General features: G+C 35.8%; 2 protein-coding genes across 3 annotated transcripts in view; both read left to right on the forward strand.

The window, feature by feature from the left end:
• Positions 1-1,968: 1,968 nt before the first annotated feature.
• On the forward strand, positions 1,969-20,338 carry cul4b (cullin 4B). Its single transcript, NM_001122844.1, is given in 20 exon segments — positions 1,969-2,871; positions 5,711-5,826; positions 5,905-6,008; positions 7,516-7,585; positions 7,681-7,754; positions 7,891-8,053; positions 10,432-10,521; positions 11,186-11,268; positions 11,360-11,427; positions 11,518-11,636; positions 11,737-11,929; positions 13,548-13,652; positions 13,761-13,871; positions 13,971-14,056; positions 14,147-14,254; positions 15,510-15,623; positions 16,330-16,435; positions 16,524-16,696; positions 16,816-16,968; positions 19,139-20,338. Coding segments are annotated over 20 exon segments (2,595 nt in total). The 5' UTR covers positions 1,969-2,408; the 3' UTR covers positions 19,235-20,338.
• A 1,951-nt stretch (positions 20,339-22,289) lies between these two features.
• mcts1 (MCTS1 re-initiation and release factor) overlaps positions 22,290-26,900 on the forward strand; it is a 5,938-nt gene continuing 1,327 nt past the window's right edge. The window contains exons 1-4 of one of the 2 annotated variants that reach the window (XR_012389420.1): positions 22,290-22,454; positions 22,987-23,139; positions 24,918-25,015; positions 25,345-26,467. Coding sequence is in view for 1 of the 2 variants with exons in the window: in NM_201071.1 (NP_957365.1) it covers positions 22,444-22,454; positions 22,987-23,139; positions 24,918-25,015; positions 25,345-25,478 (396 nt within the window). In the remaining variant the exon portion in view is untranslated. 2 annotated transcript variants of the gene reach the window in all.

Here is a 26,900-nt window from a genome sequence, read left to right on the forward strand (position 1 = left end):
ATTTGAAAGTTAGGCCTAAAACATGACATACACAAGCATGTGTATATTTACATATTTAATTGCTCATATTTTAATTGAAAAAAAAAAATATTATATTTCCCATATGACTGTAGCTTTAATTATTTTACTTAACTATCCTAAAGGTTTAATGCACATGAGGCTGTTTAAAATGTACAGTATTTCATGGAAACATGAATCCTAACTACAGTAATTAAACAAAATGACATCTTGCCCCATAACTTGCTTTAAATAAAAAGCGTTTGCCGAATGCATAAATGTAAATTCTCTCAGAGGTCTTCTGACAAGGATTTCATCAAAAAAGGTATTTTAAATTTTAAAGGTAAATTGAATGTCCCATGAAAAATGTTACACAGTAAAACACAGCAGCTATCATTGATTCATTTCCCTTCGCCTTAGTTTCTTATTTATGAGGGTTTGCGACAGCGGAATGAATCACCAACTATTCCAGCATATGTTTTACACAGCAAATGCCTTTCCAGCTGCAACCCAGTAACACCCATACACTCTCACATACACTCATACACTACAGCTGATTTAGTTTATTCGATTCACCTATAGAGCATGTCTTTGGACTGTGGGGGAAACCAGAGCAAGAGGAAACCCATGCAAACAAGGGGAGAACATGCAAACTCCTCACAGAAATGCAGCCGGGACTCGAACCAGTGGCCTTCTTGCTCTGAGACGACAGTGCCAACCTCTGAGCCACCATGCAGCCTTAAGCAACTAATAAGCAGCATATTATGTAAAGTATAAAAACTAAATTAAGACTTTTTTAATTATAAAAAATAATATTAATGATAAGGCAACAAGGTCTTACTTTTAGATTTTTCACTTGTTTGATATCTTTTGACAAACTGGGGAGAAATTGACATTTGTGGACACCATTTAATACAAATAAAACTTTGTTATAAACAAGGTCATAACATTCATTCTTTTCGGTTTAGTCCCTTTATTAATCTGGGGTCTCCACTGCAGAATGAACCGCCAACTTATCCAGCATATTTTTTATGCAGCGGATGCCCTTCCAGCTACAACGCATCACTGAGAAACACTCATACACACACATGCACTACGGACAATTTAGCTTACCCAACTCACCTGCGCATGTCTTTGGTCTGTGGTGGAAACTGGAGCACCCGAGGAAACCCACGCAAACACTGGGAGAACATGGAATATTTAGTATTAGTATCTCAAAACTTTGGGGGGATTTTGAGTCTGGTTTGGCTACAACTTCTTCTGTTTCAGCTAATAGAATGATTTTTAATAGCAAATCCTATTTCGACATATTTTGGGGAAATGCTTAGAAAATGTTCAAAAAGTCAGCAATACACATTGGGCAAATTTACTCCCCTTTTGTTTTGTTTGTTTTTGCCTCATTGACTTCCATTATAATGCCATGTTTTGATTGCAAACCCATGACTCAAAATACTCATGTATTCTAGATGGTTGGTAGTTTTCCTTTTAGGAAGATGTTTTTTTTAATTGTTGATCATCAGTTGCAGTGCAAAAAAAGCTTCTTCCCACTAAAAATAAAAAAATGCAGCTCAGCTCTCAGAACATAGTAACCAGTAAGTGTATTTATGCACACTATGCTGTTTTACTCCAAGGAACTTCTTTTAAAAGCCAGAAACTTTTTGCAAAGGCCTATCTATGCTGCCACTTGGCGATGAACAGTAAATATTTCACATTTTACCTCTTCCCAACGGGGAAAGCCACCAACAATCAACAATGCATACGTTATCATCGCTTAGCAATAAAAATGTCATTTTAATCAAAGTAAATAGGACAAAAAAAGCTTCAAATATAATGAAAGGGTGGTAATTTGAACAGTGCACAGGGGTTCCAGCGTTTAGTCTGGTCTAGACTGCTCGTGGTGCTTTGGCGTCCTCTGGTGGCGCATCGGAGCAGTTAGGCCTTGCGCTTATCCAACGTGCCTCAACAGCAGCTGCGCAGAGCAACGGTCGAAAGTACTTCCGGCGGGTCAGCGTCGCCTCTTAGAAAAGTTACTATTTCCCCGCGGACTTGGACAAAAAACCTAAAATACCAACCAGTCTCGTGAGCGGACAGACGGCGTCCGGCAGAATGCTTTAACGCAAACAGCCCTCGGCGAAAAGCAGCTTGTAATCCAACGGACTTTGTGCCGCGCGCCGGAGTGTGCTCGAGCGAGAGGAAGCAGTATTCAACCATCTTTCCTCTGCTGGCAATAACAAGAACAGAGAAGGGTCCAAGTGGGGCTGCACTTCTCAATTTATCTTTTTTTTCCTCCTTATCCATACACGGAGCCGAGAGCTTGCACTTCCCCCGACCGAGACCGAGGAATAGAAAGCGTCCGCACCCGGGATCGTAGCATTAGTAGATTAGCGATTTGATTTAGTATTTCTTTTTTCATGTTTCCAACAGGTTTACCTTCCCCTAATCCCCCACCGCCAGCCCAAGAGCCCAGACCGGCAGCTTCTGATGTTCACAACGACAGTAGCTTAACGTCTTCTAAGAAGAGGAAAATCAACAGTTCAGACAAGGAAGACATTGATTCAATATCATCGTCTCCTAAAGCCATCTGCAATTCCTCCTCCACAACGTCCTGCTCTTCCAGTTCACAACAACAGCAGCAACAACAGCACATCCAGAAGAAGTTGAGGTTCGAGGACCCGCTGGATTTGATCGGACTGGATGTGAAGATGGCCGAGGAGTCCTGTAACCCATCCGAATCCTGTTCAAAGGCGAGAAATGTGTTTCTGCCCGGCGGTGTTGGGCATCATGCTAACGGACTGACCAAGTCTGCGGGCTCCGCTACCTTCTCCAACAGTAAACCCGGTGCTGCGAAGAAACTTGTTATCAAGAACTTTAAAGGTAGGCGATAAATCTGTAATAATATAAGGGAAATATATTGGGCTGTCTTTTAAAACTTAGTTAGCTGCATGTCTAGACTGCGTTTATGGCCAAACGCAGTTGTGAAGTCCATAAATGAGTGGTGAAGCCACGGCCTCATGTAAAGGTAAACAACTGCAAAACCTCTTTATAAAAGGAAATGTAATGACACTGTCACAAATGATAGCAAAGATCTTTCTATCTAAACATAATTATTATAGACTTTAACTAGCTTTTATGAAGATAAGCCACTTTTGCTAACAAAATCTCACTGCTTGAGTATTTGTTTATGGATATTACCCGTTCATTTTCATTTCATTGTATGTATAATTTCAAAGAGATTTATAAAGTACTGGTAAAACTATACAATGTGATCTAATTTGGTAACATTTTATTAATTCAACTAAAAATAAAAGCATCAGTGCATTTATTAATCATAGTTGATGTTTATAAAAATGCTCATAATGCAATAACTAATGCTAACAAAGTTTTGCTAATTTTTGATGGAGAAACTAGATGGAATTAAAATTTAGCATAATAATAAATGTTGCAATATTTCTGGTTCTACAAATATAACCGGTTCATGCTAACATATTTTAAATTAATTGTAATAATGTCAACAAATGAAACATTGTACATTGTTACTAAAATGTTTTGTGCTTTTAGAGTGTATGGTGCTGTTTGTCACTATTCCGAGGCTCATTCTCTGACAGAGTTTTTTTTTTTTACGAGCAAAGCATATTTTATTTTAAGTATTTTGTATCAAATGTTAGGTGCATCTTTTATCTCAGTAGCCATAAGTTTGAAACTTAATTATAATTATGTTCCTTATAATTGAGCATTATTGGGATAATTACTAGTTCGCATGTATGTATAGTGCTCAGCATAATTGAGTACATGTGAGAAATATTATCTATTTTCATCCAGTGAATATGGGTAATAAACATTGGTGCATTTGAACAAAACAGATTTATTAAACGGATATATTTATTAAATTATTTTTTTTAGTCAAAGAACATCTTTAGAAATGGAAAGACAATACAATTAAATTCATTCAAAGTATTGCAAAAAAAAAAAATGACAAACTACAACATTTCAACAAAGTTGTTCAAAATATTATATGTTGTTTAATATTTTTCCCTAACATATCAATTTGGGCTACTAATTTTTAAACCTTTATTGTAAGTTATTTTGTTGGATTTGCTCCAGATTTGGAATCAGTACTGACTAAACTAATGTTTATGCACAAATATAATATTGTAAAGCATCCTACAGGACATATTAATTTAAATGAGAGATTTGTGAAGGGTGTACTCATATGCTGAGCACTGTACTTTTAAATATTAACACAATGTCGAACATAACGCTAAAAAACAAATAGTTTAATAGTGCAACAACTGAAATCGGATTTACTTCACTTGAATCTAATTCTAAATATAAATAATTGCACATTAAATACGTTTTTTTTTTTTTTCAAAATGAGAATCCTTTGTCTTCTGGGGGCCTGTGATAAGTGTTATAAATCTCTGATAAGTGTTTATATTAGGACTATTTTGGATCTGTGGGGCAAGTCCCTGCTGCAGTGCATGCATAATTTGTCATATCTCTGAACAGAGAGAAGCAGCAGTTTTATTAATTTAAGGGCCACGAAAGTCCTCTCTCTCAGCAGGTTGTTTTCACACCACGAGTTTGAAAAAAGCCAGGAAAGTGGGTGGGTCCAGATGTGTTTAGGTGGGAGTGTTGAGTGCCAAAAGAGGGAAGGGTTTGCATAAAAAGGAGAGTTTCGCTACATGCACACACTAATTTTCACAGCGGCAACACAAACGCAGGGGAGATAGACAGTGATTCGGAGAGCAACATTTACAGCAGATCTGAGAGCTGTGTGGAAGTGGAGGATTTTCAGTCCATAATATTGTAGTGATATTACTGTAAACATAGAAAATAAATCATTTTGACTATGGTATGTCTTCAAAAACTGAATTAGTACTGCTGACGATACTAACTGACTTTGCCATCTAAATAAACATAAACAAAGAACGTTGATCGTACACTTACCAAATATGTAGAGACAGGACAATCAACACCAACTGGAAACGCATCATTTTTAAAATCCGGATTTCAACATTTCCAGATTCAAAAAGGTCTCGGGTAAAAAATGTTCCTTACAAACATATTCCATTCTGTCACGTGTTAGAAGACCACTGTAATCCACACATATGGGTCTCTATGCGATCAGTGCTTTCATTATGGGAAAACGGAAACAAAACTTTTGTCGCGGCACATTTATAAATGCAACACTGTTGACCCATGTCTCTGAACAATTCTTCTGTTACTACTTGTTTGAAATGGGGTTGGCAACACAACTTGGTGTCTCTAAATTCTGTAACAGGTTAAATGAGTCTTCGAAGCTATATCATGCATATTAATGAAGTCGCATCTCATTCACAATAGAGTGCGCTGATTGGTTCAAACCAAGTCTTTCTCATGAATTAATAGACAGATGTGCTGAAAACTCAACGTCGCTTTGTACCAGCCGGTACAGACAGCCAATCTCTATGCTGGAATTTACACAATGATCTTATCGCTGTGACATCGCTTTAAAATGTCTTTTTAAATCGGAAGAACAAATTTTCTCCAAACAGCGCAAAAACAACCATTTTTAACTTTGTAGTCAAATGCTCTTTGGTGTTTCGTGACCCTTTGACTATATGCTTTAATATTATGGAACTTTTTTACCTTAACCCTGGATCACCAAATCCTGACATTGTGTGCTTACTGTTTTTACTCATCTCCTTTTTTATATAATGTTATACATTTTCAGAAAAGCCCAAATTACCAGAGAATTACACAAATGAGACCTGGCAGAAACTAAAGGAGGCAGTAGAGGCCATACAGAACAGCACTTCAATAAAGTACAATCTAGAGGAGCTCTATCAGGTCGGTGCTATAATAAACTAGCTTTAATATTTTTTTGTAATATTATACGTGGAATCTAATGTTTACTTGTTCTTTCAGGCTGTTGAAAACTTGTGCTCTCATAAGATATCTGCCAAGCTGTATAAACAGCTCAGAGTGGTTTGTGAAGACCACATCAAGGCACAGATTGACCAGTTCAGAGAATATCCTTTTCCTTGCTACACTTTGTATTTATTAATCTGCTGGAATGTTAGATTTTGAGTAAAAGAGAAGAGCACAAACCTGGGCTCAACATACACAAATCTGCAGGCCAATAGTTCTGCTTTTCTTTTTAATTAACATAGTGTTATTATGCTCTCTCGTTCAAGCGTTTGGGGTACATCATATTTTTGAAAGAATCTTCTTTCAAAGTTTTCACATATTTACATTTAATTACAGCAAGGTTGTATTTTCACATTTAAGCATTTATAGCATTTAATATAAAATGACATTTTCATTTAAAAACCTTATTTTAATGTATGTTTTGAAATAGAAACTTTCTGAATTTAAAGCAGCATTAATACTTTATTCAGTATTAACATGATCCTTCAGAAATCATGTTGCGTTATAAATATTTTAAATATTATTCATTATGCTTATTTAATAAATATTTTTCAAAAATTTTATATATAAAAAAGCTTTCATTTAACATCAGTGCTGAAAGTACGTATTTGTTTTTCTTCAAAAAAATGTTTGCAATAGGGCTGCACGACATTGGAAAAATGGACATTATTTAGTTTTTCTGCTATATTTGTTGCGATATGAATATAAATTCACAGGAAAACTCTAGTAACTCTATTTGGAAATAATTCATCATTTCAGTTTGGCCCAATCCCAATTCTACCTCCAAACATTCTGACACTCGATGACATTCGAGTACCCTGTAAAAAAAGTCTAGTGGCTGGGAATGAGCTTTTTACAGCGTCTGCTATAATGTTGATGTTGTTTTTGGTGTGTTTACATATGTAAAAATATGGCCATGGTATAAATGCGCAGTATAGTTACAATCTTATTGCCACATTATATTGTTATGATAACATTGATATATGCCTTCAGTGATTTCCTGAAGATAAATACCAAAAAATAACACAACTGGAATAAATACAGCAGTCACGATCGTCTAATCTCATATGAAGCAAGAGATCGCTATGACATATGATGGCGTGTGCAGGTGTTGTCGTGCTGTTCCAATTCTTAGGGGTACATTTTGAAGCCCTTCCCCTTTTTTAGGGGCCAAGGGGAAGGGGTAGGGGTACAAAAATAAAATTGGGATCGGGCCTTTGATTGAGAGTTTGACTTAGGGATTTGTAGGTGAGTGGTTCTGCATAACAAACACAAAATTACACACACAAAGTCATTTTGCAAGTTTGCAAGGTAGCTTGTGTGCCAAAAATATGTTTGCTTTATAAAAATAATGTTCAGTTAAATTATTTGTTAAAATAAGATTCAGTCAAATAAAAAAAAAATCTCTACTTTTTAATTTTGACCTCAAAAAAACTTTTGCTAGAAAACTGACATACTTTATTATTTAAATTTGTAGGGTAACATTTCTGAGAAATTCTGAAATAATTTTAGGTGAATGGTCATTTATTTAGACTGTCTTGTTTATCCCAAGCTAATTTTGATGTACAATAACTGTGGTGTGAAAGAATTTCTTAACTCTTGCTTTACGGATGCCCTAGACAGTGTTCTGTTCCTCAAGAAAATAGACAAATGTTGGCAAGATCACTGCAGACAAATGGTCAGTCAGTAATTTACTCTAGATATCTTTAATTCTGCTTTTGTTAAAATTTGATGTCTTTGTTTAATGAAATGCTTGCATTCTCTGTTTTCTAGATCATGATTAGGAGTATATTTTTGTTTCTGGATCGCACATATGTTTTACAAAATTCTATGCTGCCATCAATCTGGTGAGTGTCTCTCTTGCAGAAGGATATTAAATTTGTAACACTTGCACTGTCACCCTTGCTGCTGTCTTTATTTACTACCTGTGCTTTACTGCTCCTGCTACTGGTGATTAAAGGTACTCTTGTGCTTCATCTTCAGGGACATGGGCTTGGAGTTGTTTCGTTTCTATATCATCAGCGACCTGAAGGTGCAGAGTAAGACAATCGATGGGATTCTGCTTCTTATTGAGAGGGAGCGAAGCGGCGAGGCTGTAGACCGCAGTCTTCTGAGGAGTCTTCTGAGCATGCTCTCTGACCTGCAGGTTTGGACAATTTATTTAAAGTTTGGGCTTAAATTGGGCTGCCTGCGGACTCTTAAAATGTCTTAAATTTTGAAAGCTAAATTTTAGGCCTTAAAAAGTCTTAAATTTACTGAAATATTGTTGTAGGTCATTAATCATTTAAAAAAGCTCTTAATTTTCCTCTGTCCAACTAAAACTACCCAATTAGGCCAACACCCATCCAATTACCAACAATATATTTAAATAAAAGGGTTTTTTTTGCAAAGATATAGTCAAAACAGCTATTAGACATTTTTACAGAAGATTGTCTATCAGGAAAATAATTTTCTCATGGCAAAATATCCCTTTACATGATCTTCCATTTATACAAAAACTATTTACAGAAGGAGGAGTGGATGTAATATTTATAAATAGGCATGAAACCTAGGGTTTTATAACTAAAATGCAGTTGGTTAAAAATATGTTGAAAAAAATGGACATTAAAATATGTGGCTAAGAAATAATTATAGTCCAACAGGACCATTACAAAAATCAAAAAGTGTTTAGCTCTTTACAAGTCTAAAATTTTGTTCATAATGGCCTTAAAATGGTCCTAAAGTCCTAAAATTTGACTTGATGAAACCTGCCAAAATAATATTAATGTTTCCAAGTTTATTTAAATGTTTTGTTTGTTACAATGTTCAGCTTAAACAGTTTTGTTGAAGCTTTTAAATAGAGAGTACTCAATATTATGTCATATAACATTTTTTATTAAAAACACATGTTGCATATTTTTAAAGCATTAATGAAAGTTATTATTTTACTAATAAACTTTAAGTAGACCATCCAAGGCTACATTCACATTGTGAGGCTTAGTGCTCAAATCAGATTTCTTCTCAGATCTGATTTTTTTGCATGGCTGTTTGCAATGCTCTTGTAAATGTGGCCAATATCAGATTTGCAGTGTGAACAGATCATGGTCCTAAACTGACCCGCATACGCAAAAGTGCATTACGGAGAGCACATGTCTAATTATCCACACACTTGAGTGCTGCATAAGTAAGCCCGTTGTCAGATCATGCTTATATCATTATTACCCTTTTCACAGACAACCGTGGTGTATTTCGGCATTTGAGACCTAAAATGTCTCCTGTGATTAAAAAAAAAAAAAAAAAAAAAAACCCTGATCGTTTGTGATTTATGACAGCCGTGGTGCATGGCGCTCTGACCACCGGTGTAGCGGACTCATCAAGGGTTAATGAGCTGTGAATGCGGAGTTGGTTTATCTCCGTTTGCGGAGTTATTTAATTTCACTTTTGTTATAAACAGCAGACGTGCAGAATGGGGGTTTGGGTGAGAGATAGTTATTCCTCCTTTGCACACAGATCCCCTATCCGCAACACCCACGACGCTATTCAGCTTCGCGATCAACCCGTGCCTCAACCGTTAACCAGATTAGTTAACAAGCACCAGTTTTGCCTTCTAAATCTTTTTCAACATGAACAACCAACTTTCTGTGGTGCCTGTGTGCCATTCTACTGTCCTGCTGAGGGGTAGATGATGTCTGCAGCACAGAATGATGACGCATGTCGCTCAAAGATTATAAAAAAGTTACATGAAATCCGACATAACCGTTCACACTGCGGTCGCACTGCAAAACATCAGATCTGTGTCTGATTTAATACTACATATGAAAGTGGCACAGATCTGACCTGAAAAGATCAGATTCCATGGGGTTAGGGCTGTTCACACTGTCATCACCTGAGTCACAAGGGGAAAAAAATCAGATTCGTGCCACATTTACCTGCAGTGTGAACGTAGCCCTAAAGTACTACAGTCTCAACAAGAGTGAATATTGCAACAGAAACCAAACTATTAAATGTATTCTTGTGGAATGCCATGTTTTTAATGTAATCTGAGAACGATTTTTATCTGGAGAGACTTTAAATTAAATATTTTACATGTGAATCCTTCTAAAATTGTACAATTTTTATCAAAAGTCAACCTTAAAAACTGTTTTGAATGTTGTATCTTATATATTGTTATTATTCTTTATGTACCTTCTTGTGTATTATTTATTTATTTATTGTATTGTATTTTTATAAATATAGAAAAGTGATATTTTAAAAATGTGGTAAACTTGATCTGTTTATTTGCCGTGGCATAGCCAGAGAAGCTGATATGGCAATAAACTCAAAACTCTCTCTCTCTCTCTCTCTCTCTCTCTCTCTCTCTCTCTCTTAACAATAGTGACATTTTCATTACAGTGGCCAGAGTTATTTCATTTTCTGCAAGTGGATAAAATTGTGGCAATTGTTGTGCCAGTCTTTTGAGATATTTGACTTTTTATTTTTTATTTAGCCTTTAGATTAGTGTCAGTATTACTTGTTGTAATGTCACCTTTGCTTCTTTTCTGACAGATTTATCAGGATTCATTTGAGCAGCGCTTTCTGGAGGAGACAAATCGACTGTATGCTGCTGAGGGCCAGAGGCTCATGCAGGAAAGAGAGGTGAGGGAATATTATATGTTTATTGTGTTTGATTACTGTGGTTCTGTGGGCAGAGGATGATTGTGTCTCTCTAAGTGATAGTTAATTTGAAATTATACTTTTTTGTATGTCACCCTTGGTTATTGTTTTTCAAACAAAGCAATCTTTTCCATACAAAGCAATCTTGATTCCAGTGCAATATATTGTAATAAAGGCTTGTCAAATTCCCCCAAAAAAGTATAGAAAAATTTAGGATAGTAACATTTGAGTTAGGCAATGCAGTGGCGCAGTAGGTAATGCTGTCGCCTCACAGCAAGAAAGAAGGTAGCTGGTTCAAGCCTCGGCTGGGTCAGTTGGCATATCGGTGTGGAGTTTACATGTTCTCCCTACATTCTGGTGGGTTTCCTCCAGGTGCTTCGGTATCCCCCACAGTCTAAAGACATGCGGTACAGGTGAATTGGGTAGGCTAAATTGTCCGTAGTGTACGAGTGTGAATGAGTGTTTGTGTGTGTGGATATTTCCTATAGATTGCAGCTGGAAGAGCATCCGCTGCGTAAAACGTGCTGGACAAGTTGGCGGTTCATTCCGCTGTGGCAACCCCAGATTAATAAAGAAACTAAGCCGAAAAGAATGAATGAATGAATGAACATTTGAGTAATTTATTCATTTAATATTTTCGTTTCAGGTGCCAGAGTATCTCCATCATGTCAACAAACGTCTAGAAGAAGAGGCAGACAGAGTCATCACATACTTAGACCAGAGCACACAGTAAATATGATAAGAGAATATGAATAACATTTACAAAACTGATTCTTATCTTAGCAAAGTGGTAAGTATATGCAAATTTTTGTATTTCTAGAAAATCCCTCATTGCCACAGTGGAAAAGCAGCTGCTTGGAGAACACCTCACTGCAATACTTCAGAAAGGTATCAGTCGCATTAAAAAAACTGTCTAAATTATGAACAATTTCTCAAAATTATAAGTTGATAATACTAAAGTTATTGTTTTGTCATCAGGTTTGAATAACTTGCTGGATGAGAACCGTATTCAGGATCTGTCTCTGCTGTATCAGCTCTTCAGTCGCGTGAGAGGTGGTGTGCAGGTTCTTCTGCAGCATTGGATCGAGTACATCAAGGTCTGTACAGGAATAGATGATTGAGAAAACCATAAATATACATTTGTAGATATTATGTGTGATTTTTCAGGTTCAAATGTCTTTGTTTTTTGTGTCTCAGGCCTTTGGAAGCACAATTGTGATCAACCCTGAGAAAGACAAGACGATGGTTCAGGAGCTTCTGGATTTCAAGGATAAAGTCGACCACATAATTGATGTATGTTTCATGAAGAATGAAAAGTTTGTAAATGGCATGAAGGAAGCCTTCGAGACGTTTATCAACAAACGGCCAAACAAACCTGCAGAGCTCATAGGTGAGTACATGAACTGTTTTTCATTGCAAAAAATCACCCCTCACAAAGCACTGCCTTTTCTTCGTTAATATTGCTATATCCGACAAGCTTTCAGTGTCAGCCATGGAAATTATTGTAAATTTGTGCACTCCAATTCTGGTAAAATTACGTAATGGTTTCAGAGAGGAGCAATGAAAATGCCTGCAATACACATTTGGGGGATATATTTAGGATGTGAAAAGCGTTTCTGCAGTGTATCAAAGTCTTAAATTTCTAAAACTAAATTTTAGCCCTTAAAATGTCTAAAACTCACTGAGATAGTGTTGTAGTATTTCAATTCTTTTATACAGATCCTGGATTAACATCTTTGTTGATCCTGAAACATAATTTTTGTTCGCAATTGTATTCCATACCTTGTAATTCCCTACCCTAAACCCAACCATAACTGTAAATTATTCCCAAAATCATAGCCGAAAATAGTTGTATAACAATCATGTAGAAGTGTATAAACTGTAAGCCTAAACTTAACATTAACGTTAAACATATTCCTCATTCTTGATTGGCTGATTGGAATGTTGTTCCAGGATCAATATAGATGTTAATACAGGAACATATCCTACTTGGTCAAATCAGGTTGGCGCCTATTCAGTCACCATCAATCCATCATAATAAAATTTACTAATAATATAGTTTCATTATCTTCCCTACTGTAACATTGGTTTAAAAGTTCTCCATGTATTTATAGCTACCTGGTGAAGACACTGATCTTTATTATAGTTTTTAAAACTTTTCAGTTTATTTTTTTTTTAAATAAACATTGTTAGAAAAAGTGTATGTATACAAGTTTGCTTGATTTGACACATTATTTAAACTTTTTTTTATTAGGCCATTAGAAAAAAGGGGCCTGTTTAATTCTGACATTTTCTTCATATTGGTCTTAAAGTCTTAAATTTGACTTGATGAGTCATGCAGAAACGCTGTGTGAATTGAAGCTATAGCCTACAGTCAGTATTAATTGGAAGTTTGGATCATTTGACTAACTCGGACCTTTGACTCTCAATCAGCACAATTGATAATTTAGTTAATTTCTGCAAAATACAGTTCAAATGTTTCTCATTGATTCCTCAACACATCATTCACGAACACACAAATGCTGGCATCTCGAAAAAGACAAGGCTTCCCGGTTTTTTTAAGTTGTTTGTTCAGCATGTGACCGCATAATAAACCAAACATTAACCTTAATTTATTGTGAAGTCATCAACACAAGTGCATCCTTTACACACACTTCTCCAGGTTTTGGGCAGGTTTGGGGAATGAATGAAGTTGTTACTTGCCCACACTTTGTGTATGTACCTGCTGTCTGTGTTGCAAATCCCATACGAGCACCTTTTCACCATTTATCGCGTTAATTGCTAATATTAACATTCTACACCTGGTTTGTTGGAGTGTTTTGCTTGTCAAACAAAATAGTAAACAGTCACAGGGGGGACGAAATATCGGCATTATGATTTACCAAATCGTCTGTCAGTCAAACAGCCAGCGAAGGGTGAAATTGAGGATTTTTTCTTGAGGGCTTCAAGATGCTTTAATTATTGGAATTACTGATATTCCTAAATGTTGTGATTTTTATGTTCTGCAGCAAAATATGTGGATTCAAAGCTCCGTGCTGGGAACAAAGAGGCAACTGATGAGGAGCTGGAGAAAATGTTGGACAAGATAATGATCATATTCAGGTTCATTTACGGTAATGCTTTTAAACTTAATGCTCTGTTCCTGAGGCCTTGGAGAGTTTTACATTTTTAAACAGCTAAGCTTCATAGACTTTTTCATTTCTTTTTTTTTTTTTTTAAAGGCAAAGATGTTTTTGAAGCCTTCTACAAGAAAGACTTAGCGAAGAGGTTACTGGTGGGAAAGAGTGCCTCTGTAGATGCAGAGAAATCAATGCTGTCAAAACTGAAGCATGGTAAATTACATTTCTCCTTTTATGTTTGATTCCAAACCCTCGCAAATCTTTCTGTAGACTGTAAACTAAAAATGGCAAATTGTGTTTCTTTTTTTGTAGAATGTGGAGCAGCATTTACTAGTAAACTGGAGGGAATGTTCAAAGACATGGAGCTGTCGAAAGATATTATGGTGCAGTTCAAACAGGTAAGGGAGCTTTTATTTTCTTTCTATTATTCATGTTCTTTGGTGTCTCGTTTTTATCTAGCAAATCTCTGTTTTCATTCTGTATTTCAGCATATGCAGTGCCAAAATATTCCTGGTAACATTGAGCTGACAGTGAACATCCTCACTATGGGCTATTGGCCAACATACGTCCCTATGGAAGTACATCTGCCAGCAGAGGTCAGTTCTGAGAAATATGTAGGGATGTAGCGATTCACCATGAGCCGGTTGAAAATCAATTAAAATATTTTATGATTCAAACCTGTAGAAATGTTGAACGAATTGTGATACATTTTTTCAATAGAGGGGGCGCTGTGCGGCGAGCAAGAGGTGGGGTGGCAGTAAAATGACAGCGGTGAAGTGCTGCAGACGAAAAAACTGTTTGCAAATACTGCAAAGACGTTTACTTGCACCAACAAAACAATGAATATGATGCACATAAACAGTCAGCACAGTGAAAAACTACTGTCACAGATGACTATACGCAAAAAGACTTATAAGTTAGATGATTTGCAGCGCTGTTTCCTCCGACGAGTACATGGTGCATAGCGAAAGTATGAAGATGTTTTCAGACTGAAAGAGAAAGTTGTTCTGTTACAGAAGCAGGTATTAGATTATTATACCCTCTCCTTTTCAAATAAGTTTATACATATTTTAATAATTTGCATATTATTATTGAATATTTAAAAAAAACCCTCAAGATTATCACTTAAGTGTATTACACTGATATTTATACTAATTAATTATACAAATAAAATTAATTATTACTTTCATAATCATCTTCAACTCCTCTCTCCATCCTGCTATACAATTAGTAATTTTATAATCAGTATTTTTTGCCAGTGGCCAGTCCCCTGGAGAAGACCATCTCTGTACATACGGCTCTCTGGTTTAGGAAAGGCATACCGCTCCACACTGGCCATCTCAGTCCCCAATGAAAGAGTTCTTTCATCAGCAGGGGACATTGTAAATGTGCAAAGACCTCAGCTTATTCCAGAAAACAGAGATATGCTGATATATTTTTTTAAAATGTTAAATCCCAGCACAGTCACAGTTTTAGCTTGTTTATATTAAAGAGTCTTCTTTCGTTTGTATTATTATTATTATTATTTTGGGGAATTAGTTTTTTAAATAGCAGTTTAGTTATGACTAAAAATGTATTATTTTGTAAAAAATATGCAGCATTTAAGAAAGAAAAATGAAAGACTCTTCATCTTAAATTTGTTCCAAATAATTGTATTACAAAATCGTGACTAAACCATATAACAACATTACTATCGTGTATCAAAACGTGAGTCAGGTGAATTGTTACATTCCTAGAAATATGAGCTTTTTCATTGTTATTAAATTTGACAGAAGTACCCTTAATTTTTAAGGGTACTGCTAATAATTAAGTGTGTCATAATTGATTATTTTGCTACCCTTTGCTTTCTAGATGGTGAGATTGCAAGAGATCTTCAAAACGTTTTACCTGGGTAAACACAGTGGACGGAAACTACAGTGGCAATCAACGTTAGGACATTGTGTTTTAAAGGCGGAATTTAAAGAGGTAATGTTATTTTTGTTATGGAAATATCAAATGTACCTTAATACAACACTGTTGCTGAAAATATACATAGGACAAATGTAATTACTGTATTTTCTCACAAATAAGTTGCATCAAGGCATTATTTTGAGTAGAGCTGAAATGACATTACAGAAACTACAGAACTAATTACAAAACTAATCAAAGCCTACTGATTAACTGCTGGAATAATCATTTACAAAAGTTTATTAGTCATTATAATAATAGTTAGATCAGTTGATTTATCAAAATAATCAATTGTTTCAGCACTATTTGAGAGGACAAAACTGAGATTTTTATATTTGATAATTTCCTCGAGAATGTTAAAAGAGAGTTAAATACAATGTTTACAAGAATAATAAATATGTTTGTTCCTTATTTCACAACCTATCCTTGAGTTTTACCAGTATTCGGAGCAGTAAGGCATAGGAAATCAAGTAAAAAAAAACTGAATTTATAGTTGCATTCACTTACACAAGTGTAGGCTTGCCTTTTTTTAAATTAATTAATTAAAAGTCAATCAAAAATTTGTGACATGTGGGTAATGCACTACACAAATAATCTCCTGACTCATTTTCCACCAATCCAGATGAGTTATGCTTTTTTTTATTGCAACATATAAACCACTTTCTAATGGCATAAACATGGGGAAAAGTGTGACCCAATGTTTGTTTTTTCTTGTTTTTCACAGGGGAAAAAGGAGCTGCAGGTGTCTCTGTTTCAGACTTTAGTTCTGCTTATGTTTAATGAAGGGGAGGAATTCTCTCTGGAGGACATTAAGCTGGCCACAGGCATTGGTATGGAAAATCGTGACACACTTTCTCTTATCAACAATTGTCTTGTAAAAATTGTCAATTTTCCGTTGTATTAAAAAATATCTTGCAGAGGACAGTGAGCTGAGGCGGACACTGCAGTCTTTGGCCTGCGGGAAGGCAAGAGTCCTCACCAAAATCCCAAAGAGTAAAGATGTGGAGGATGGAGACAAGTTCTCATGCAACGATGATTTCAAACACAAACTCTTCAGAATTAAAATCAACCAGATCCAGATGAAAGAAACGGTACCGTCCTGTCTACCTGCTATTTCATTGATGTCATGTAAAAGTTTTCACCTCATGCTTCCTTTTTTTTTTTTTTTTTTTTTTTTTTAAATACATTTTCTCTTTGCTGTACCTCATAGGTGGAGGAGCAAGCCAGCACTACAGAGAGAGTATTCCAGGATCGTCAGTACCAAATCGATGCTGCCATTGTTCGAATCATGAAGATGAGGAAAACTCTCAGCCATAATCTTCTGGTGTCTGAGGTGTACAACCAACTTAAGTTCCCAGTCAAGGTGAGCTCACAGTTGTTATACTGTATCTACACTGGTCTTGAGCACCACTAAAACAACAGAACTTGTTTCAAACAATGATACTCTCTACAATGGATGAGATGTGGTGTGAGCAACCAGTCTCGTGCAGTAAACGACTGCTTTGTTTTGTTTATGATGTATGAATAGAACATTAAAGGGATAATTTACCTGAAACTTAATATTTACTCACCCTGATGTGGTTTCAAACATTTACATTTGTTTTCTGGATGAACACAATAGAAGAAAAATGTTGGTAAACGTTGACAATTGACATCCATAGTAGGAAAATACATTCCATTGAGGTCATGTTTCAAAATATCTTCCTTTGTGTTCAACACAAGAAAAAACTCAAACACTTTTAGATGTAAATGGTGACAGAATTAAGCTTTTTTGGTGAACTTTCCCTTTAAGGAAAGAGTTAAAAAACAAGCAATTTTAGCTATTAAAATGGAAGGAACTGGGCAAAAACTGACTCATAAATGTAAAAAAAAAAAATAGTATCGGCTGATAAACAAATATATTAATATTTTCTTTCAGCAATGTATATCTTCCTAATATTTGTAATGTTTTACCTTTTTATATAGAATTATGTACACTCACGGTCTACTTTATTAGGTACACATTACTAGTATCTGGCTGGACCCCCTTTTGCCTTTAGAACTGCCTTAATCCTTTGTGAGCATAGATTCAACAAGATACTAAAAATATTCCTCAGAGATTTTGGTCGATATTGACATGATAGCATCACACAGTTGCTGCGGATTTGTCGGCTGCACATCCATAATTCGAATTTTCCGTTCCACCACATCCCAAATGTGCTCTATTTGATTGAGATCTGGTGACTGGAGGCCATTTGCGTACAGTGAACTCATTGTCATGTTGAAGAAACCAGCCTGAGATGATTCACGCTTTATTACATGGTGCATTATCCTGCTGGAAGTAGCCATTAGAAGATGGGTACACTGTGGTCATAACGGGATGGACATGGTCAATGGTCAGCAAACACTCAGGTTGGCTGTGGTGTTGACACAATGCTCAGTTGGTAATAATGGGCCCAAAGTGTGCCAAGAAAATATCCAGATACCATTACACTATCATTACACCACCAGCCTGACCCGTTGATACAAGACAGGATGGATCCATGCTGTTTTGTTATTGATGCTAACTTCTGACCCTACCATCCGAATGTTGCAGCAGAAATTGAGACTCATCAGACCAGGCAACATTTTTCCTATCTTCTATTGTCCAATTTTGGGGAGACTGTGTGAATTGTAGCCTCAGTTTCCTGTCCTTAGCTGACAGGAATGGCACCCAGTGTGGTCTTCTGCTGCTGTAACCCATCTGCTTCTAGGTTCGACATGGTGTCTGTTCAGAGATGCTCTTTTGCACACCTCTGTTGTAACGAGTGGTTGAGTTACTGTTGTCTTTCTGTCAACTCAAAGCAATCTGGCCATTCTCCTTTGACTTCTGGCATCAACAAGGCATTTGTGCCTACAGAACTGCCACTCACTGGATATTTTCTCCTTTTTTTAGACCATTCTCTGTAAACCCTAGAGATGCTTGTGTGTGAAAATTCCAGTAGATCAGCAGTTTCTCACATATTCAAACCATCCCTTCTGGCACCAACAACCATGCCATGTTCAAAGTCACTTAAATCACCTTTCTTCCTCATTCTGATGCTCAGTTTGAACTGCAGCAGATCATCTTGACCATGTCTACATGCCTAACTGCTTTGAGTTGCTGCCATGTAATTGGCTAATTAGAAATCTGCATTAACAAGGAGTTGTACCTAATAAAGTGGCAGGTAAATGTATATACATCTTCAGAAATAATTTTAAGTAAGCTGAAACAATGCAGTAATCAAAAAAATTCAGTTTTGCAGTCAAAAGAATAAATTACATAAAAACATATTGGATTAAAATAAGGCTTTCTTAAATTACAGATTGGCCAAAACAATCTAATATTACAGTCAGGGGATATGAATAATAACCAATAATCCATATTTAGGCTCTAGTCTTTAATGATAAAGACATTTTTAAAATATGAAATGTATCTCAGTGTCACTAAAACTGGAAATTGCAGCAAAGAACACACACACACACACACACACATACACATGACTGCCATTTAATGTTTTTCCTTTGTTTTACAGCCTGCTGATCTGAAGAAGAGGATAGAGTCACTTATTGACAGGGACTACATGGAAAGGGATAAGGAGAATCCCAATCAATACAACTATGTGGCTTAGAGAGAAAGAGAGAGTGAGAGAGAGAGACAAAAGAAGAGTGGTAGATGAGGAGTGGTAGAAATGACAGGAGGAGGCTGTTCTCAGTGACGTTGTTTACTTCCCTTAGTACAAGGAAGCCCTTGCTCCAGTTTTTGTTCACTTAACCATCTTCACCCCAGTGACCAACAACTCAATCGGTTTCTCTTCATGGCTTTGACAGGGTAGGGTGACTTTGATGTCCAGTTACAAAAAAGAAAAAGAGATATTTTGTTTAAAAAGCTTTTGAGAATCGGACTGTCCCAAGCTTAAAACTGAATGTTATTTATTTTCAGACTTGGTTTCATGCTATGATTTGTTGCCAGCATGTTTTTTCATTTTTGTTTTCCTTGTTAACCCATGCAAATATCTTGCAACGTGATGTATTACCAGTGCAAAAAAACAAAAAACAGAACCAGACTGATCAAATTTATGTCGGTCTATGTTGTATTGGGTAGCAGTGTATGAACATTGAAAACAGGTTTTCTCTTTGCCAACATTAGATTGATTTGTATGAAAGAAGATTCAGCTGATTGGTAACAAGCAATTTATGTTCTGTGAATGTGATTTATCAATACTAGAACAACTGAGGCTGATGGGAAATTTCACAGTATGTGCCAAGATTAGATAAAACCAAGCACTTGTTTTGTTTGTAGGAATGTTAACGCTGCTAAACACTAACTTGTACATCGTCCTTCTTTTTTTCCTCTCCCTGCTTACACCTTCTCACATTTTCTCCTCTTGTTTATTTTGTATATACATTTTACACAACTTTGATGTTTGACTCACTCAACTTCATTGCAACTTAATTCTTTCTTCAGAAAACTCAGAACAACAAGCACAGCAGCGCCATTTTATCATTCTAGTGTTTCCAAGTTTCTATATGAATATATCTATATCTCCCTTGAGTTCTGAATTAGGCCCGTATACTGAGAAGCTCCTCTGTGTGGCATCACTGGATCTGTCTGTGGAATTTTTGGCAATGGTGTTTTGAGAAATCATTCTTAAGTGGACAGTTGTCCAGTGTCTGGAAAAAAAGTATGCTTGTTTTTATTGCCTCAGAATAAACAACCGTATGTGTTTCCATGAGCTTGTCTTTCTGGTCATCTTTGCTAAATAAAATCTGGGTTATGAAAAAAGGGGAACGTCATTTAAAAAATAATGAGGGTAAAGACACTAGAGAAGCAACAGATATGATAAATGAGAAGTATTTCTTTACATTTAGGAAAAATATGGACGATGAATGATTTTTTTTTTTACTAATATTTTAATACTAAGTCAAAACTACACTTAATAGTTGTATCAAGATTTTTACATTGTTTATAAATGCTTAGTACTAATTATAGTACTACTAGTATATTTCATTATTAGATATCCAGGGGCTGACTTAACCTTAATTAAGTTAGGTAAGCAGCCGCTTAGGGCTCTGTGGAATTAGAAGGGTCATGACCAATGCCAAAAAAACTTATATCAATCATATAGCTCTTTTATAAATCTGTAATAATATTTTGTAAAATCTGTCTTTAACTTTTCAGATTTTAATGTTAATTCTTCTTTTCAATACCGGGGACCCCCATGAATAATGTAATGTTCCTTCCGTACTGCACATGCACAAGGTATGTCATTGGGTATGAGCGCTTCAAACTGCCAGTGATCAGAGTAGAGGTAAGTAAAAAAATGCAGCTACTTCCACGATCCTGCTTTCTGGCTGAAACACCTGTCAGATGATGAGCACTGTGAGCTTGTTAAGAGGGCCTATTCAACGGCCGCTGATTCACAAACAGCAATTGTTTAATTCATATGAAAGAAATGTGATTAGTTTAGTTTGAAGATTAGTTTGATTGTGAATTAAACTTGTTTAAATGTTTTTATTTTATTAAAATCTGATCACAAAAATGCCTATTTAACTGTACATAGTATGAGTTTGTAAATTTAATTAATTAATTTTTTTAGAATAAGAAGATAAAGTTCCTTTTAAGTATTAAAATTTATAAAATATTTTTATATATGTATTTAAATAGTTTTTAACATGCAGTTTATTTACAAAAAAATCTATAGATAAATAGAATTTTTGAGTTTCGATGAAAAGGAATTTATTTTTATTACTTTTGTGTTTTTATTTATTGGAAAAATGCTTAGACTAACAACAGATTAATCAATCTTTTCTATTGTATTTTAACACATTTTGACCAGACATTCCTCTTTTTTACTGTGCTGCATACATCAAGGAACATGCTGACAAGTGGAAAAAGCAGAATAAGAATAAGTGTGGGGGCCTTTGTTTAATAGAAAGTCTAGACATGTCACAGGTTGTCATGATGCTTGTAGAAGTTGTGAAATATATTAAAGATGCACGTAATTGTTCAGTTCGGGTATGCAGAAAAGGGTTGCAGAAAGAGGAAATATGTCTGGGGGTACAAGAGCCAAAGGACTGCAGAATGACTGATAAGTGACATTACACCAAAACTCCACCTGTTAGTATCAGTTGTGTATATATGCTGGGGTTAGGAAATGTAAGTTAGTTGCGAACCTCTTGAATGTAATTCTTGTATTGCATTGGGGTAACGTAACCCAGAGCTCTGTCCTCGAATTATTAATTTGTATCTAATAAATTATTAATATTTTTGGCATTGAAGAAAAAACTCTCTAGACCTTATTGAACACGCATGGAATTGGCTTGATATTCCAACAATTACTTCGTTTTTGTACCGACTTAATCATTAACAATATTTTTTTTGTCAAATAAATGTATTGTAAAGCTTTTATTTCATATTGCTTCTACAACAAATGCAAAACAAAACTGCCAAAGGTGTACATATACAAATACACAATAATAAAGTGTAAAGGCTATAATTAACTCTGTTTTCCACAAATTAAGGGAGTTACAATAAGTTTAAAAAGCAAGTAACACATGTTCATTTATCACAAGTACACCGCAAGGCATTTTTGCCGTTTATAAACTACACAACTCCAGCGTAAATAAAATGAATTTTGGCGTGTATGTACCTCCATCTCTTGCCGTAAAATGTTCCCCACTGCTGTAAATGCCGTAAACACAAATCACTTGCGGTTGACGTGAAGCGTGGAGTTAGTTCATTAAACCATCTTCTGCTGAATATTTAGTGTTTATATTTCTGGCATCTGTTAGATTACACAGATAAGAGGAATACAGTGACCGAATACGACCCGCAAGGATGTTTAAAAAGTAAGCTTGTGCCGTTGTCAACCTTCTAAATAGTAGCTAACACAAGTTAGCATTGTTACAGTAATGGAGTGTTTCATTAGCCCAGCAGCTTTGCCATCTCTGTAGAGGTAGAGAAATATCGCATACCATACGCTTATATGCTTTATATGGGAATGTTATTTAATATGTACTCTAATTCTGTGAATGAGACAGCAACATGTTTAGCTATACTGCTAACCACTGTCACAGTTCTCTTTCATGGTTCACTAGTAATGAACCATCCATATCACTGTGTGGGTTTATATTTAGCTTTTGGTGGGAGTTCAACAGATGACAAAAACGGGGAACAAATGTTTTTTTAACCTGTAAGTGCTTTTGTTTGAATATTAGATTATTAATATTTATGAAAATCCATTTGTTTTGAATATTAAACATGTACAGGAAACTGTTTCACATCTATATTAGGTTTGTGTCTTTATTCTGTCATACTTTGAATACATCTGCTTGTGTAAGGATGGATATTAGATTTGCTCATTATTTCCTTTCTTCATAGATTTGATGAAAAGGAGAATGTTTCGAACTGTATTCAGCTGAAGACTTCAGTAATTAAGGGTATAAAGAATCAACTGTTAGATCAGTTTCCCAACATCGATGATTGGCTCAACCAGATAATGCCCAAAAAGGACCCTGTCAAAATTGTGAGATGGTAAGAGTTTTGGTTAACCCTCATTGGCCACTTTATTAGGTACACCCTGGAAGGACAACTGCCTTCATTTTTTATGGCATTGATTCTACAAGGTGCTGGAAAATCTCACTTTTGATCTTTTCTTGCGTGTTACAATGGCATACAATGGCTAGCTGCAGAATTTTCAGCTGCACACTCATGATGTCAGTTTTCTGTAGATACTGTACTGAGATCTTGGTGGCCATTTAAAGGTCACATGAAATAAAATGTAGATGTAGTTAGTTTTAATAATATTTATTATCTAGTGTGCTCCAAAACAGTGATAAATGTGTGGATCAACGTTTTGTTCAACGTTTATTTTCACGTGACCTCTTTATTTTCTCATCAAATCTTGACCAATCAAATGCTCTCAAGTGAAATGTCCTGCCCCCTTCAACATGCTTCTCACTTGCTTTTCATTTGATGCGCTTGAGCTCAACCACTCTCACTGGCAGAGATGTGAGAATCGAAACACTATTAACTGTTTTTTAAAAGGAGGAGAGGAGCTACTCTGTGTCCTTCTTTCTTTTCATTTTTCAGTAAAGATTATGAATATAAAAAAAACATTTCAAAGAACTTCAAAGGACCTTTAAAGGCGTACTCACCTTTTTGTTATGCTGGTTGAAACCATTTTCCAATCAAAACGTTTATTCCAAACAATACAATAGACTGTTGTACCTACTTGTTAAAATATGTAATTGCACACCTATCTCTGCGCACACTGTTTGGGCAGAATGTATTTTGTTTTCGGCACATTCAAACACTCGTTTAGACATAGAATGGCAGGCAAATATAAACAAACTATTTCCTTTTTTAAAGTTTGGTGAAAGTCATGGTACATCAGCATTTTCTCAAATACTCAAACCTGTCTGTCAACTATTTTGAGTGAGAACAACAGTGAACAAATGTATTTAGTAACACATGTATTTAGGCATGTGACTTTGTAAAATGTCAAGCTAATTTAAAGTATTTGGGGACAAGAAATTCTAAAATATGTAGCTTTAACAAAAATGAATTGTATTTTTTATTACAATGAAGACAGTGCAGTGTTTTACTTTTTATTACATTGTTTCATCGGATTACATTGTTATACTACATTTTACCTCAATAATGTTAGAATGTCCAGACAACCGTAAATCACTGTATATTTCATTTGTATCTTCTATTTTATTCATTTATGCTTGTAATTTGTTCATTATAGTTTGAATTCTTATCAAATAGAGTCATTTAAATCAACATGAAATTCCATTTTACTGCTATATATATATATATATATATATATATATATATATATATATATATATATATATATATATATATATATATATATATACACACACACACACACATACATATATACACATACATATATACATATACAGCAGAAAATCGTTTTTTGCAATATCGTGCAGCCCTATATATATTTTTTTTCTGATATTGGCTACATGAACCTAACTTTTCCAATTATTCTAGTTAAGCCTTTAAATTGCACTTTAAACTGGATACTAGTTTCATGCAAAATAGCTAGTAAAATATTATGTGCTGTCATTATGGCAAAGACAAAATAAATTAGTTATTAGAAATAAAACTGTTAAGTTGAAAAATGTGTCTTTCAAAACAATTTCCGTTAAACACCACTGAAGAAATATTTGAAAAATATTTATAATTATTTTCTAATTATTTTTTAACCATATAATGATATTGAAAACCAAAACGATGAACCTATTTGACATCAAAGCTGTCATATTCTATGTTTCCAGTCACGAGCATATTGAAATTCTTACTGTAAATGGAGAGCTGCTCTTCTTCAGACAGAGAGAAGGACCCTTCTACCCCACCCTCAGACTTCTACACAAATGTAAGACACTTTAATTTTAACACTAGCATGCTTTTTCTACAGAAGGAAATGTTCTAGAACAGTGTTTCTCAACCACGTTCCTGGAGGACCACCAACACTGCATGTTTTTGATATCTCCTTTATCCGTCACACCCATTACAGGTCTTTCAGTCTCTGCTAACGAGCTGATGATCTGAATTAGGTGTGTTTGGTTAAGGAGGCATGGAAAAATTGCAGAGCTGGCGGTCCTCTAGGATTGTGGTTGAAAAACACTGTTCCAGAAGACATCAGAAAACCACTTGTATTATACAAGTCTAACACAAACCTGTTTTTACCTGTCTGATCTGCAGATCCATTCATCCTGCCACACCAACAAGTAGATAAAGGAGCCATCAAATTTGTTCTGAGTGGAGCCAATATCATGTGTCCAGGCCTTACATCACCAGGAGCCAAACTCTACCCTGCTGAATCGGACACAGTAGTTGTATCCTTCTGGCTGTGTTTTCTGAAAGGTTTTCAGCACTAACAGAATAGTTAAAAATGCAAAATAAAAGTCTGTTTTTATTTTTTTACCAATACAGCACTTTTTTCAGTTAAAAAAAAGTACTCAAAGGCACCTTACAGAAGCCAGTTGCACAAACACAGGTAAAATATTGTAGTTTTAAAAAAAAGGATAATTATGACCTTTTTCCTTGAGTTCTGAGTTTGTTAAATTGATTCATTCATTCATTTTCTTTTCGGCTTAAGGCTGATTTATACTTCTGCGTCAAACACCGGCGTATGCTACGGCGCTGACGCATAGCCCTTCGCCGTGGCCATCGCTGTCACTGACGTGCACCTCTCAAAAAATGTAACTACACGTCACAACGACGCGTAGCGTAAGCTCTGTGATTGGTCGGCTTGGTAGCGCTGACGAGTCTGGGCGGGACCGAGAGCCGCGCGAATGGCGCGACGCCGCGCGAGCGATTGTTTACAAGTGTGGAGTACCGTGAAGGAGCTCCGGATGGAAAGTTTTGTTTTGTGTTTACCTCATAGTTAAAGTTGTTGCATGTCCGCCGGTTCCTGCCTCAAAATGAGCGAGTTTGAGCCACTTGTACATCCCGGAAGTGTTCAGGAAAAGCAAAAAAGCAGCGAAGAAACTCGACACAGAGGAACATTTACACCTCACTGCCAACTAGCGTTTCGGTAGTGTTAATGCAGACCGGCAGAGACAGCGCGCAGAAGTATAAATGCACAGCCACGCGCGTTGCATGCGCCGTGGGTTACGCCGGTCACCTGACGCAGAAGTATAAATCAGGCTTTAGTCCCTGTATTAATCAGGCGTCACTACAGCGGAATGAATCGCTAACTTTTCCAGCATATGTTTTACGCAGCGGATGCCCTTTCAGCTGCAACCCATCACTGGGAAACACTCAAACACTCTCATTCACACACATAGACTACGGACAATTTAGCTTACCCTATTCACCTATAGCGCATGTCTTTGGACTTGTGGGGGAAACCGGAGCATGCGAACACGTTGAGAAAATGCAAACTTCACAACAAAAATGCCAACTGACCCGGCAGAGGCTCGTACCAGCGACCTTCATGCTGTGAGGCGATTGGGCTATCCACTGCGCCACCGTGATGCCCTGTGTTAAATTTGTGGTAATAAATAATAGTTCTGAAATTAGTCAGAATATTAAGAAAGTGTTTATAGTTGTTTTAATGTCTCGCAATTCTGACTTTTGGCTTTTGTGATGAAAAACAAAAATAAAAGCACATTTGGTCTGTTCATCACACAAAGGAATAAAAAAATCTCTACCTTTTTGATATTGTTGTCATAGATATTGCAATTAATTTATAATTTAGCATTTTAAAAGGACATTTTCAGTTTTAATTGTAATTATTCAAGTCATTTTTTCTT

This window comes from Danio rerio, chromosome 14 (assembly GCF_049306965.1).
Source record: "Danio rerio strain Tuebingen ecotype United States chromosome 14, GRCz12tu, whole genome shotgun sequence".
Classification (NCBI taxonomy): Eukaryota; Metazoa; Chordata; class Actinopteri; order Cypriniformes; family Danionidae; genus Danio; species Danio rerio.